The sequence below is a fragment of the Pelophylax lessonae genome, assembly GCF_965119305.1.
Source record: "Pelophylax lessonae genome assembly, chromosome: 11".
Taxonomy (NCBI): domain Eukaryota; kingdom Metazoa; phylum Chordata; class Amphibia; order Anura; family Ranidae; genus Pelophylax; species Pelophylax lessonae.
The window spans coordinates 63,119,669-63,135,211 of NC_138778.1; the positions used below are offsets into that span (position 1 = coordinate 63,119,669).

The 15,543-nt window shown below is 40.6% G+C and overlaps 1 protein-coding gene across 1 annotated transcript; it reads right to left on the minus strand.

Moving 5' to 3' along the window:
- Window positions 1–1,772: 1,772 nt before the first annotated feature.
- On the minus strand, window positions 1,773–2,899 carry LOC309567039 (ras-related protein Rap-1b-like). The gene has a single exon (XM_082272354.1). It carries the CDS (start codon window positions 2,779–2,781, stop codon window positions 2,152–2,154), a length of 630 nt encoding a protein of 209 aa, XP_082128480.1. The 5' UTR covers window positions 2,782–2,899; the 3' UTR covers window positions 1,773–2,151.
- Between the last annotated feature and the right edge of the window lie 12,644 nt (window positions 2,900–15,543).

The window sequence follows — 15,543 nt, forward strand, 5'->3', positions numbered from 1 at the left end:
TACTGCACTGTCCATTGTTAACTCTTTCCTGTAAATACAGGAAGTTCTGGAAAGCAACACTGAGAAACCAGGAGCCAACAGCATTGAACGTTGTAAACTGCAAGTGCTAAGGTAAGAATTTTAACAGTTTACTGGGGAATGTTTTTTTAATTTTGTCTAATGTGTTGGGATTAAAAATAGAGTTTAATACATCTTTAAATAAACTAGCCATCAACCATCTAGCACATGGTGTTATTTTTAAACCATGTCAAATTAATTTGGTATTAAATGAGAATCCTCCTTTCATAATTTAATGGTTTCTTAAAGCTATATACAGTAAATCACATTCTCCTGCATATTCTGCTCAGGTAAAGCTGTTCCTGCTGCATATATCCAACCAATCTACTTTTAAAAAGGCTGTTTGTATAGTACAATGGTATGTCAAACTCTCCTTTCATTGTATTTCAATGTATTTCTTGGTCCCATGTGATTTTCTCCCAATATCCCAATATGGAAATTTTCCGGATTATAGAGCTCAAATATTTTTTTCATAAGACATTGCCGACAACAATTACTCCCATCAACGCATGTCAACCATCTCCAGTTTAAAGCAGTCAGAACAAGGGAAGAAGATTGCTGATCAGCTATAATACATAATAATAATAATAATAAAAATAATATAACCCATTTCATATCTTGCAAGAGTATGAACAATTAAAGTAAAAACGGTTATCTGGACTGGTGTACTTGACTATGCTAATACACATTAGCTTTAAAAAAATGAATGACGATAACAACAAAGCTTACATGTAGAATCCTTTTATTTAAGTCTCATTATCAAATACAGGTTTAACCACTATATTAACATTAGTTTTAACACCACAGTACTCATGTAGTGCAAGATAAGTGTATGCGTGTGTATATATATATATATATATATATATGTGTAGTGGTTAGTTATAAAGTAGTCTGGTTATATAACATGATATCTACAAATGTATATTACATGCATTTTTGGTAATGTTTATGTAAACCAATAGCCTATTTTTAAGTAAGTTTGGTTACATGCCTCACCGTATACAGTTTTCTAAAGCAAATCCTGTTATAAGTATCTTTTGAAATGATACAGGCTGACAACCCTAAGCCACTGACCTGCAATTAGCAACAGTGTTGTCACCCTGCTGCGCAGTGGGAATTGGTCTCCTGTTCAGATAGGAAGCCCAACTGAAGATCTTCACACAGCAGGCTGACAATGGGGTACTAATTGCAAAGCAGTGGCTTAGCGTTGTATTTCTGCAATTGGAAGTGGTGTTACTGGCAGGATCTTCAAGTCAAAAAAACATTGTAACAGATTCACAAAAAAATTATTAGCTTAAGAAAACTGTATATAGTGAGGCATGATGCCAAACATACTAAAGAACAGAGTTTGAATATACATACACTTTAATCTTGGTGAAGCAGTTTGCACTAAGGTAGCTTGGCAATGATGCAATATGACACAGCAATAGGTGTTATACAATGCTTATTTTTCAATGTGTGATTCCTGAGCAAAAAAAAAAAAATGGCCTGTGACGTGTATATAAAACACAATATGTAATAACACATTCAGGTAACAGCTTTCAAAGGGCGCATAAAACCCAGTTACAGAGAACACACAAAGCAAAAGTAATTGGGGGAAAAAATAATAATGTATCGTTTTTTTTCCCTTTTACACCCACACACACAGGCGCATGCACGTGCAAACACGCACAGGCGCATGCACGCGCACGCACACACAGGTGCATGCACGTGCGCGCACGCACACACAGTTATTTTATGCAGAATATTAATTTTGATACTGGATAATTGTGTTCGCTTTATGCTAATCTGGAGTAAACCTCACCATGTACTCCCCTCCCCGTTACCCAAAAGTTCTACCATACGATCAAGTGATAGTATATGTCTCTTAATTAAGTTGTGCTTGTATTTGAGCTCGTCGTGTTCTTTTCTTCAAGAAAGTGAAGACACAACATACCCTTCCAGTAGACTTACATATAATATTTATAGAATAGTAAGTTCTTCATGTTAGGGATCTTGAATGTGCTCCAATAGACAATCTTTTCCAGGTTTCATATGGTATGAACCCCTATGATAGTTAGTTTTGGTGGCTTTAGTCTAATGGATGGTCAGGTGTCAACAGATGCTACAGCTGTTTGTCTTGTTCATTGGAGGCTTGCGGTTCTGTTCATTGGGAATCGTCTCCCTTCTCTTCCTTAGCGCTGGACTTAATCGGCAGGGCAGGTTGACCTCTCGTAGTAATTCCCGGAATACTTCAGTCACGTTCAGGTTTTCCTTTGCCGATGTCTCCAACAAACGACAGTTCCACTCAAGTTCAACCATTCCCATCACGTCATCCCACAAGACCTTCTGGGCATCACCGTTGTCCTTCTTGTTGCCAACCACCACCATAGGTGGGCTTTTTTCCTCCTTCGCATCCAGGATCTCTTCCCTCAATCTTTGTACAATTTCAAAGGATTCTGGATTATCTACAGAATATACCAGCGCAAATGCATCTCCGCAACGCATACTCAATTTCCTCATAGCTGGAAATTCATAGCTTCCAGTGGTGTCCAGAATTTCAATAGTCACCTGAGTCCCTTCTGCAGTTTCGTATTCTGTGCTATGTAACTCTTCCACAGTCCTCCTGTGCTTTGGATCAAAGGTATCCTGTAAAAATCGATGGATCAGAGCTGTTTTTCCCACACCTGCTGCTCCTAAGAATACCAGCCTGATATGGTTTTTCTCCTTAACCGATAATGACATATTTGCAGAACAGAGTGGTTGGGCTCTCCGGGTAGTAAAGAACAGCCTGATGCTTTGTGGCTAAGACCAGAGTGCATTGATTCCCTGTGCCTCAGACAATATATTCATATTTTCCTCGGTGAGGTAGCCGTGCCTTTATCCAATCAGACACGGCTGCTTGGAGATGGACTGTAGGGGAGGGGGACCTGACATGCTGGTTTACATCCAGTATGTCTGTGTAGATTGTATGTGTGTCTGTTTTTTAACCATTTCACTACAAATTGTTTGCTGTAATTTTCCTGCAAGATAAAAAGTGAAATGATCATATTCAATGATATTTAATTTTTGACTAGGTATCCTAAAAAACATGCAGTCTCCACTGACCGTAGATTGTTTAATTTATTAATATTTAGTTGTTGAACGTGCATAACATTGCAGCGTTCTAGCTATAAAAATTTTCCCTGACAACGGATAAAATGGGAGCAAACGATAGTGTTTTTTTTTTACTTTTTTTTTTTTTTCTTGGAAAATCATTCTCTGCAGAGATTCTGAGAACTTCTATAAGTATAAAGAAAATGGTTGGCTCTCAGGGAAGTAGTTTAATGGATCAGAAGAAAACATACCAAATTGCTGTAAAATTGAACGAATTCATCTATAATAATCTCCTGTTGTCTGTTCACCCATGGCTATAAACAGTAGATAAATTTTTTTTTTTTTTAATTGAATTTGTTTGAATGTTTTAACCACTTCAATCTTGGGCACTTTCACCCCCTTCCTGCCCAGGCCAATTTTTAGCTTTTAGCGCTGTCACACTTTGACAATTGCCCGGTCATGCAACACTGTACACTTATTACATTTTTATCATATTTTTCACACAATATATAATAATATAACAATAATACCACAGAGCTTTCTTTCTGTGGTATTTAATCACCACTGGGTTTTTTTTTATTTTTTGCTAAATAAATAGAAAAACGATCAAAAATTTTAAAAGAAAAAGCATATTTCTTTATTTTCTTTCTGTTATAACATTTTGCAAATAATCTTTCTTCCTAAATTTAGGACAAAACGTATACTGATACATAATAACCCAAATCAATGTTTATTATTTAGTCTGTAGGAAAGTAAGTCTACAAACTATGGTGTGTGTGTGTACAGTATATATATATATATATATATATATATATATATATATTTATATAAGGGATAGACCGATCATCGGCAAGGCCGATATATCGGGGGCCGATATGCACTTTCCCCAATATATCGGTATTGGCCGATATTGCCGATATTTTTGTGACGTCATTCTGCCTTCTTAGGCCGCCTCCCTCATCTTGGACAGCCTCGTCTGGAGTCGGGACTAGTCTCGCGGGAGTGTATCACAGCCATACACCCACCCACAGCAGCCCCGTGCCAGCCAGCCACCCACATCCACAGGCCCTGTACCAGCCAGCCACCCACAGGCCCTGTACCAGCCAGCCACAGGCACTGTACCAGCCAGCCAGCCACCCACAGACCCAGTACCGGCCAGTCACCCATAGCCCCTGTGCCAGTCACCCACCCACCGCAGGGTGCCAGATATCTAACCACCCACCACAGGGTGCCAGACAGCCAGCCACCCACAGACAGGGTGCCAAACAGCCAGCCAGCCACAGGCACTGTACCAGCCAGCCGCCCACAGGCCCTGTACCAGCCAGCCGCCCACAGGCCCTGTGACAGCCAGCCGCCCACAGGCCCTGTGCCAGCCACCCACCTTTTACAGGGTGCCAGCCAGCCAGCCACCCACCCACCCACCACAGAGTGCCAGCCAGCCACCCACTACAGGGTGCCAGCCAGCTAGCCACCCATCCACCACAGGGTGCCAGCCAGCCACCCATCCACCACAGGGTGCCAGCAAGCCAGCCAGCCACCACAGGGTGCCAGCCAGCCAGCCACCCAACTCAGGGTGCCAACCAGCCAGCCAGCCACCACAGGGTGCCAGCCAGCCAGCCACCACAGGGTGCCAGAAAGCCAGCCATTAAACATTGAACAAAAATTAACATGTTCAGTACCAAATTTGTGTCAAAAATTGTCCTTATTTGTCAAAACTTTAAATGTACAAAATATCGGCCCATATCGGTCGATAGCGATACGTTGTGACCAAAATATCGGTATCTGTATCGGCCCTGAAAAAACCATATCGGTCTATCCCTAATATATATATCTGAAAATCGATCAATCCTGATGTACTGATGGACTATTTCATTTCTTGAGGCCCAAAAATATCAAGACAGTACAAATATACCCCAAATGAGAGGCATGGCGAGTTTTTTGGAAAATGAAGAACTTCAAAAAAATTGGGTTTTTTTTCACAATTTGTTTTATTTTTTTTACATAGTGTCACCAGTGCAGTACAACGTCATCATTATAACTGGTGTGGGGATTTTTTTTTTATGATTTTTTTTGCCTACTGTGACCAGGGCAACACAGTGTTACCAGAAAAACAGAACCTTGGTGTGCATTCCATCTGCTAACCATCCAAAGTGGCTTCCACCTGGCCCAGCCCAACTTCCAGCGTGGTCCCGCGACCTCACCTCCGGCTCCCGCAGCTTGGATGCTGTGGCCCCGCACTGTGAATTCCTAGGATTTCCTGGCCAACATCTTAGCGGTCCCGCTTATAGCAGTGATTACATCAGCTGAGAGCTGATTTACACCATCCCCATCAGTGGGCAAGTAGCCTAATTTTTGCTGATTGTTTTCGATGGTACGGGGGGGGGGGGGGGGATTAGCTTGTCATGGTACAGGATTTATTACAGCAGGACCACCCAGCCGTGAATGTTCACATAATATGGTGTTTTATACAGAGGTTAGTTAATAGTCACTTATAAAAGTACACTGTATTGTGACTTACATGCTTATATGGCTTAATCAATTTCTTCCTTTTACCATATTGAGTCTCCAGTGGACCTACTGTAGTTCTTCAGCCCAATTTGGGCAATGTGTATTTTTAGGATAATTCCATCATCAGTGCGGTGACATAACCCAAGTTTTAAGCACTCAAATAGACAGTATTTGGTGTTTTTGTTACAGAGTTACCATAATAACAATATACTTCTCTGGGGAGGTGATCGGGATATTTTTATTTTTGTTACACACTTTGATAATTTATAACAGTAATAATCACTGTTATAAGCAATAATTTTTCCTGAATGAAATCTGTTCATTTAGTGTGTACTATTTTGATTAACTGTGATTGGCTACAGTTAATCACATGGTACAGATATGCTGTGATTGGCCTTGTGTGTACCATGTGATTACTATGACCAATCACAGAGATCAACACAATGAATGGCATGAATGGAAGCCATCTATTGTGTACAATTGTCATGTGATCTGCTGTGTTTGGTCACCGAGGGGCCGGTACACTGATCTGTCAGCACCAGACACAGCTCATGACAGATCGTGCCAGAGCGCTGGGGAGGATATCATATGACATCCACCCAGAACGGGAGAGCTGCAGCCGGCCGTCATTTTACTATAGGCTGGGTGGGAAGTGGTTAAAGAACATTTGTTGAATGACCTCCTGTTCAAAACATTCTCAGTGTGGCTAGTACACTAAGGACTTGTTTTTCTCTTCTGGTCAGGGGGAGGTAAAAATATAAATCTGAGCTACATTTTTACTGCTGCCTTAAATTGCATAGGCAGCCAGAAGGAGTTGTATACATACCACAACAAACACTATAACTCCTGCTGCGTTTGGCAGGCAATATGCCACCAAGCGTCATTTTTTTAAATGTCTAAACTGCCTGCAATGCCCCTCACTGTGCCAGGGTGATGAAAACTTTACAGGGTTGAAACAGGCAGTGAGGAGTTGACTGGTTACCACCTCACTGCCTAATAAATGCCTCTGAAAAGCGATCCACCACCAGGTGCTTTTTAAAGGGGTAGCGCAAATGCAAACAATGCATGTTCAATGTGAATACAAAAACCTTAGAGAAACCTGTTGCCTGACCATTTATTTCATCAACAAACATCCTATAAGATTATACAGTATGTGTGCATTTAAAGCAGAGCTCCAGTCACCTGTGGTAAAAATAAAAGTCAACAGCTTACAAAAACTGTAGCTGCTGACTTTTAAAAAAACAGCCACTCGCTCGTCCCAGGATCCAGCGGTGAGCTCACCCCAGGCAGTCTCACCCGGTGTCTTCGGTTCCCCACGCCGGCATCTTCATTATAGGCACCCAGCTGTGACAGCTTGCGGCTTCACAGCCGGGTGCCCACTGCGCATGCGCGAGGCACACTGTACACCATGAGTGGTGGATGCAGTCTTCTGGGACCTGTCAGTGTCCCAGAAGACTGCAGGGGAGTGGAGGAAGGAGAATGCAAAAAAAGAGCGACAGTTCTGGAAAAAAAAAAAACAATATTTTTCACATTCTGCTATATAATATTCCCAATAAACAAAAATGTAAAAATCCATTTTTACATCATCTTAGGCCAAATTGTAGTCTGCTACATATTTTTGGTAAAAAAAAATCCCAATAAGCATATTTTGATTGGTTTGCGCAAAAGTTATAGTGTCTACAAACTAGGGGAAAGATTTGTCATTGTATATTTTTATTTTTTTACTAGTACTGACGGCGATCTGCCTTTTTTTTTTTTTTTTTTAAGCGGGACTGCGACATTGTGGCAGACAGATTGGACCGCTAACTGACATTTTTTTTTTTTTTTTTTCAAATATCCTCTTTTATTCAGGAATCTTAAAGGTACAGACAGGCTATTACACATAATCTTCTACATGTTACATATTTTTTCTGTTTCAACATACAATATAGCTTCTTCCTTTATTATACCTTCAAGATCCCTTATTTTTACCCCTTTTTTTTTTTCCCTTTCCCCCTCCCTTCCCTCCTAAACAAACAATAAAAACTAGAGAAGAAAAAAAAAAAAAAAAAAAATCTATTCCCGTGTATAGAGATGGTGTTCCTTTAGTTATTATCTTTTCTACCTCCTCTTTTCTTCCTCTTTCTTTCTCCTTTCTTTTTCCTTCCCCCCCTAATTATTTTACATATATTGTTTCGCTTCTTCCGAGTCTAGGAAGTCAGTCCATGCTTTCCAAATTTTCTCATATTTTCCCTGCTTATTTTGTGTTGTGGCGATTAGTTCTTCTAATCTCCTATTATCCTCGACCCTATTTATCCACTCTCTTATCGATGGGGGTTGTATTTTTTTCCAACTACCCGGGATGCCTACCTTAGCCGCATTTACTAGGTGTGGTATCAATGAGTTCTCATATTTACTTGCTGGTATATCCGAGATATTCAACAAAAAAAAGGCTGGATTCTCTTCTATTTCATATTCTACTACCTTCTGCACTATAGATCTCACCCCTTCCCAATAAGTTTTTATCTTAGAACAGGTCCAAAAGATATGATATAGAGTGCCCACTTCTTTTTCACATCTCCAACATAAGTTGGATTGGTTTGAAGACCATTTTTGTAATTTCTTGGGCGTAATGTACCATCTTGTTATAAGTTTGTAGTTCATCTCTTGTATTTTAGTGCATTTAATTGGACTGAAGGTAAACCTCAATATCCTCTGAATCTGTTCCTTTGTCAAATTACAACCTAGGTCTCCCTCCCACTTTCTCACCCAGGGTAAATCTGGTTGATCTTCTGGGTTTATCAATAATCCATATGCAGCCGATAGAGTGCGTGTTAGTTTCCCTGGTTTTACGCAGGCCTGCTCAAATCTGGTTAGCTTCCTATCAAACTCTTCTGGTTTAGGTATGGATCCCAGGTAATGGTATAATTGCATAGCTTGCCAAAATGGCAGGTTGAATGGGCCTTCCTCATCCATCAGTTCAGTCACTAAGGGCCACTTTTTTTGTATTAAGAATGATGAAGCCTGTATCTGCCCCTTTTCCCTTAATGATGTAAACCTTTTGCTATCTAGTCCCACCGGGAATAGGGGGTTACCTAATATTGGATATAGGGGAGATCTCTCTGTTGTTAATTTAGAGTATATATTGTTCCCTATTATTAAGTGTTGTTTTAAATTTTTGGGTAGATCCTGGTAGCACCATATAGCTCTTTTCAAATTTACATCCGTTTGCATTTGTTCCAGTTCTACCCATATTTTCGTCTCTGCATTATGCCACCAGTCCCAAATCCTGCCCACATGTGTGGCCTGATAATAAGCTTTTATGTCTGGTAGTGCAAGGCCCCCTTTTTTTTTTGGGAGGGTCAATATTCTCCGTGCTATTCGCGTTTTCTTACGAGACCAAATATATTTTGAAAATAATGAGTTTATCACTGCGAAAAATCTACTTGGTATCCTAACTGGTAAGGCCCGGAAGAGATATAAAAATTTTGGGAGTACAATCATCTTCAATAGGTTGCACTTGCCGAACCATGACTGCATCCCCACATGCCATTGTTCTAACAGTTTCTTAGTCATTGCTATCAGGGGTAAGAAGTTGAGATCGTATACTCGTGACAATTTTGTTGGTATATGTGTCCCCAAATATCTCACTGCCGTTTCACTCCACTTAAACTCATAATTATTTTTCAGTGCTTGTATTTGAGTTGATGTCATCCCCACTCCCATAGCTTCTGATTTCCCGAAATTAATTTTCAAATTTGACACTGCCCCATATCTTTTGAATTCTCGTATCAAATTTGGCAGTGAGATATTTGGGTTAGACAGTGAAAATAACATATCATCCGCGTAAGCGGCTATTTTGAATTGTTTTCCCTTTACCCTCACTCCCTCAATGTCCAGGTTCGATCGGATCTTACAAAGAAAGGGCTCTAGTGACAGGGCAAATAGGAGGGGTGATAATGGGCATCCTTGCCTGGTGCCGTTCTTTACTAGGAACGCATTTGATATTAGGCCATTGGCTTTCACCCTAGCAACTGGATTTGTATATACTCTGATTATCCTATCTAGCATCGAATTTCCCATCCCAATATATTTAAGTACTGCAAATAGATAAGGCCATCCAACCCGATCGAAGGCCTTCTCAGCGTCGGCGCTTAATACCACACAAGGGATCTTTTTCTCATTTACTATATGTATCAGGTTGAGTATTCTGATGGTATTGTCTTTTGCTTCTCTTGATGTCATAAAGCCTACCTGGTCTGGGTGGATCAGTTTTGGTAATATTCTTGCTAACCTATCCGCTAACACCTTAGTGAATATCTTCAAATCTACGTTCAGCAAAGATATCGGCCTGTAGCTTCCACAGGCCGCTGGATCTTTGCCTTCTTTTAATATCAGTGAGATATGTGCTGTAAGTGTGTCTCTACTCAATGTTCCGTCCAGACCTGTTGCATTATACAGTCTTACTAGGTAGGGTCCTAGAATATGGGATAATAGCTGATAATATTGTGTTGTCAGACCATCTGGTCCTGGTGCCTTCCCTGGTCTCATTTTCCTTATTGCCTGTTGTACTTCCTCTAGACTAATTTCTTCCTCTAGGTATTCCCTGTCCTCCTCTGAGATTTTGGGTAAATTGGACTGATTTAGATATCTTTCTATTTCCCTTTGTGATGGTATCTCATTATTTAAATTATATAATGAGGCATAAAATTTTTCGAATGTCTCAGTTATTTGTGTTGGTAGAGTTTTTTTAATCCCCTCCGATGTTACAATATTGGGTATATACGATCTCAACTTCTGTTCCTGAACTGTCTTGGCAAGCAGTTTCCCGCACTTATTTCCAGCTTCATAATTTAATTTACGGCCCCTTTGTATGTTTGCTTTAGCTTTGTACTGTAGCAAATCCGTGATCTGCTTTCTGGTCATAGTCAGGTCTGTATATATGCTATTCGTTGGGGATTGTTTATGTTTTGTTTCTAACACTCTAAGCCTTTCCAGTAACTGAGACATCTGTTTATTTCTTTCCCTCTTTATACGTGCCCCATGCTTAATAAGGGTACCTCTAATTACTGCCTTATGGGCTTCCCAAAGGGTGCCCATATTGCAGTCATTTTGGTCATTGATCTCAAAGTACGTATTTAATTCCTGTATTACTTCTTTTAATATCTCTTCCCTTTGTAACAGGCTTTCGTTCAGCCTCCAAAACTGTCTTTTCTGTGAAGAGTTCTCTGTTAGTTTATATATTATTACTATAGATGCATGATCTGACCAGGCGATATTGTTAATAGATGATTTTTGGACTGCTTGTAACTGCGCATGTGGTATCAGAAAATAATCTATTCTCGAGTAGTTTTTGTGTACTGTCGAGTAAAACGTGTAGTCTTTTTCATCGGGATGTTGTAGTCTCCAAATATCGATCAACTGGGATTCGTGCATTATCTTCAAGACTCGTCTACATAGTCTAGTGGAAAGTACCGAAGTCCCTAGGGAGGTATCTACAGTCGGTATCAATGGTATATTAAGGTCCCCTCCAACAATCAGTTGTCCTTCAGAGAAGATCCTTAAGTTGGTCAGGGTCTTTGATATAAACCTGTCTTGTCGTTTATTAGGCGCGTATAATGTTGCTAGCGTCACCTGAGTTTCGCCTATCCGTCCTTTCAAAAATAGGAATCTTCCCTCCGGATCTTGCCTACTATCCTGATAAGTCCATGGGACATCCTTTGCTAATAATATTGATACCCCTCTTGATTTTGTCTGTTCGTTTGTGGAATGATATGAATAGGGAAAAAATCTATTTTTAAGATATGGTAACTTATCTGTCTTAAAATGTGTCTCTTGTATTAGTGCGATATCAACTTTCTGTTGTCTTAATTCCCCTAATAGCATGTGCCTTTTTTCTGGTATATTTAATCCCCTAACATTATAAGAGATAATTTTTACCTCCTCCATCTCTATTTACACAGGAAATCAAGAAAAAAAAAAAAAAAAAAAAAAAAAAAAAAAAAAAAAACCCCTTCCCTAACTAATTGGCAGTCGAGAGGGTTCGGTCCCTATCAAGGTCCTTCTCCTCTCTCTGTCAATTTGGATAGTTACCCTATCCTTATCTCACACGGCGTTGCTATATGCAACTTGTGTGGATTTCCTAACTAGGGGACTACCCCGGTGTGATTCTTCCTTTCCCTTCCCACCTCCGACCCCTTCAATTTTGCTATTAAGGGGAAGCCGTTCCGGGGGGGAGCTGGGGAGAGTTCTGAAATAATGAGGCGAGAGAAAGAAGGAAAAAAAAAAAAAAAAAAAAAAAAAAAAAAAAGGGTCTCCTCCTCATTTCCATTGTCTTCTCCCCTCTCAGCCCCCTTCCCGTCTACCCCCTGATTTTTACAAATATACTTTTCCTCGACCCAAGGCTAGACACCTATCCTTTTTTCCCTCATCTTAAACTTTCTTTATATCCTATTGATAAAATAAAGAAAAAACCCCTCCTTCATGTAGGCTCTTTACCCGCCATTGAGGCAATTTCCTCTTCTTAATTTAACAACATTTAATATAGTTACCAAAAAAAAAAAAAAAAAAAAAAAAGGCCCAATCGTGTATATTTTAAGCATAAGGGAGGGCACATCCCCTCCTTAATTTAGCAACATATAACATAAATACTAAGTGAAAACTCAACATTTTCAGTGAGAGAAAAAAAAAAAAAAACCCAATCGTGTAGATTTTTTAAGGCATAAGAGAGGGAACATCCCCTCCTTAATTTATCAACATATAACTTTGATACTTAGTGCTAACTCAACATTCTAAAAAAAAAAAAAAAAAAAAAAAAAAAAAAAAAAAAAAACCTCAATCACCCAATCGTGTAAATTTTTTAAGGTCATAAGGGAGGGAGCACCCCCTCCTTAATTTATCAACATTTAACTTTGATGCTTAGTGCTAACTCAACCTTCCAAGAAAAAAAAAAAAAAAAAAAAAAACCCCAATCGTGTATATTATTTAAACATAAGGGAGGGCACATCCCCTCCTTAATTTAGCAACATATAACATGAATACTAAGTGAAACCTCAACATTTTAGTGGAAAAAAAAAAAAAAAAAAAAAAAAAAAAAAAAAAAAACCCTCTCTCCGTTAAATTAAGTCTGTTACATGGGGAGGACCCTTTTCCCCATCCCAATTGTTATTTATTTTTCTCTTAGTACTTCTTCCTCCATACTCTCTATCCCTTTCTTCTGTCGCTGAGGGTGTTCAAAAGCTTCTTCCCTAGGTATGCGACTCAGCCAATTGGCGACCTGTATGGGTTCCGTCTCTATGAACCGGAAAAATGCATCACAATCTTGGTGTGATCTCAGGATAAAAGATCTGCCGTCTCTACGGAACGCTGCATAGAAGGGGAATCCCCATCTATAAGTACATCCTGCCTTTCTGGCTAGCTCCAACAATGGTCTGAGAATCGCCCTTCTTCGCAATGTTCCTCTAGATATATCCGAATATATCTTAACTGGCCTTCCTTCTAATGTTATATCCTTAGCCTCCCAAGCTTGTCTCAAGATCATCTCTTTGTGTATATAGTGGTGTATCCTGCAGATCACATCCCTAGGCCATTTATCTTCTGTCCTTCTAGGGCCGCCGGTTCTATGGATCCTAACTGACATTTTTGACACTTTTGGGGGGACCAGTGACATTACTACAGTAATCAGTGCTAAAGATATGCACAATTACTGTAATAATGACACTGGCAGGGAAGGGGTAACCCAGGGGGTGATCAAAGGGTTAAATGTGAGCCTAGGGGATGTTTTTTAACTGTGAGGGGATGGGCTTGTGGAATCAACCCTGAGACCTGTGTTCCTAAATAGGAGGATTACAGGCACTCTATGTTCATTCCAGAGAGAACAACAGTCTGCTGTGTTTACAACAGCAGACCGTTGTTCTCTCTTCACGGGGAGCAATTGCGGGTGCCCGGCGGCAATTGCGGCTGCTGGCCCCGTGGATGGACATCAACGCTGCCTAATGGGGGTGCATGCGCCTCCAGGAGCGCTCCCGCGATGTGCCTATATGTCGGTTCGCGCACCTGAGCCAGCCTGCCGCAGTATATGCATTAAGATAAAAAGCCTTCTGTGTGTAGCAGCCTGAATACTTACCTGAACCCCCTCTCTGTCCCGTGATGTCCACAAGACTCTCCCTCCTGATTGGCTGAGGTATGGCCACGGCACCATTGGCTCCCGCGGCTGTCAATCAAAGTCAGTGAGCCAATCAGGAAAGAGAGGAGGCGGGGCTGAACGGCAGCTCCGTGTCTGAATGGACACGGAGCTGTGGCTCAGGTCGGGTGGCCCCATAACAAGCTGCTTACCATGGGGGCACTCAACAGGAGGAAGGGGCCAGGAGCATCGAAGAGGGACCCGAGAAGAGGAGGATCCAGGCTGCCCTGTGCAAAACCAACTGCCCAGAGGAGGTAATTATAACATGTTTGTTATTTTTTTTTTTTTTAATTCAGACTTTACAATCACTTTAAGCTGGCCATTACCTAATAGAATTTTAGGCAGTTTCTGATAAACCAGGTAAAATTTGAGCAGTGTATGGCCCTGGTAGCACTCCACTATCTGTCATCCTTTGCATAATTCGATCCTAAAAATCAAAGGATCTGGGTGGATATTTCTCAGCCAAACAGTGACTACAGCCAATCAGCATGGCAGCATTCCCTGTAATCTGACAGCTGTCAGAACAAAAAAGCCTCGGAGGGAGATTCATCATCCGTGCTGTTTAGTGTGGATAGAGGGATGTTTAGAAGGGGGTGGGGGGGGGGTGGTGTTTATGTGCTCGGGAAGGGATTCCCAAACTACGGCCCTCCAGTTGTTCGGGAACTACAATTCCCATCATGCCTAGTCATGTCTGTGAATGTCAGAGTTTTTACAATGCCTCATGAGATGCGTAGTTCTGCAACAGCTGCAGGGCCGTAGTTTGGGAATCCCTGTACTAGATCATTTACTTTTCCTGAAGAGATCAAAGTTGCTAGCAAGTTTAAACGCACAATAAAAGTGAATAAAACCTTTTTTATGGGAACAAAAACCCTGAAAAGAAGCAATTAAAATACTTGATTTTCCTGTGCTTTTACCTCTAATTTTATAAGTGACAGGCATTTTGAGCAGCTCATCTAACCACTTTACCACCGGAGGATTTTGCTGTCTTACGTCCAGGCCACTTTTTGCGATTCGGCACTGTGCGAATTTAACTGACAATTGCGCGGTTGTGCGATGCCGTACCCAAATGAAATTTATGTCCTTTTTTTCCCACAAACAGAGCTTTCTTTTGGTGGCATTTGATTACCTGTGTGATTTTTACTTTTTGCGCTATAAACAAAAAACAGCGTACATTTTGAAAAAATAACTATATTTTTCACATTTTTTTATATGAAATTCCCCCCCCCCCCCCCAAAAAAAAATGTAAAAATCAAAATTTTTTAAAATTTTTGGCCAATTTGTTTTCTGCTACCCATGTTTGGTAAAAAAAATTACAATAAGCGTATTTTGATTGGTTTGCGCAAAAAGTTATTGCGTTAACTAACAAAGGGAAAGATTTCTGTTATTTTTGGTGTTTTTTTTAAACGAGTAATGGCGGCGATCTGCGATTTTTTTTGCGGGACTGCGTCATTGCGGTGGACAGATCGGACCCTTGACTGACATTTTTGACACTTTTGGGGGTACCAGTGACATTTCTACAGTAATCAGTGCTATAAATATGCACTGTTACTGTAAAAATGACACTGGCAGGGAAGGGGTTAATTTTATTGGAGAGGGAGGGGTTAATGTATGCCTGGTGCTTACTAATGTGTGTGGGGGGAGGTGACTGAGTGACACAGGGACAGATCGCATGTTCAGCTATGCTGAACCCTGCAATCTGTCACTGTCTGTCACTTAGGAGATCCGCCCGCTTTGTTTACACA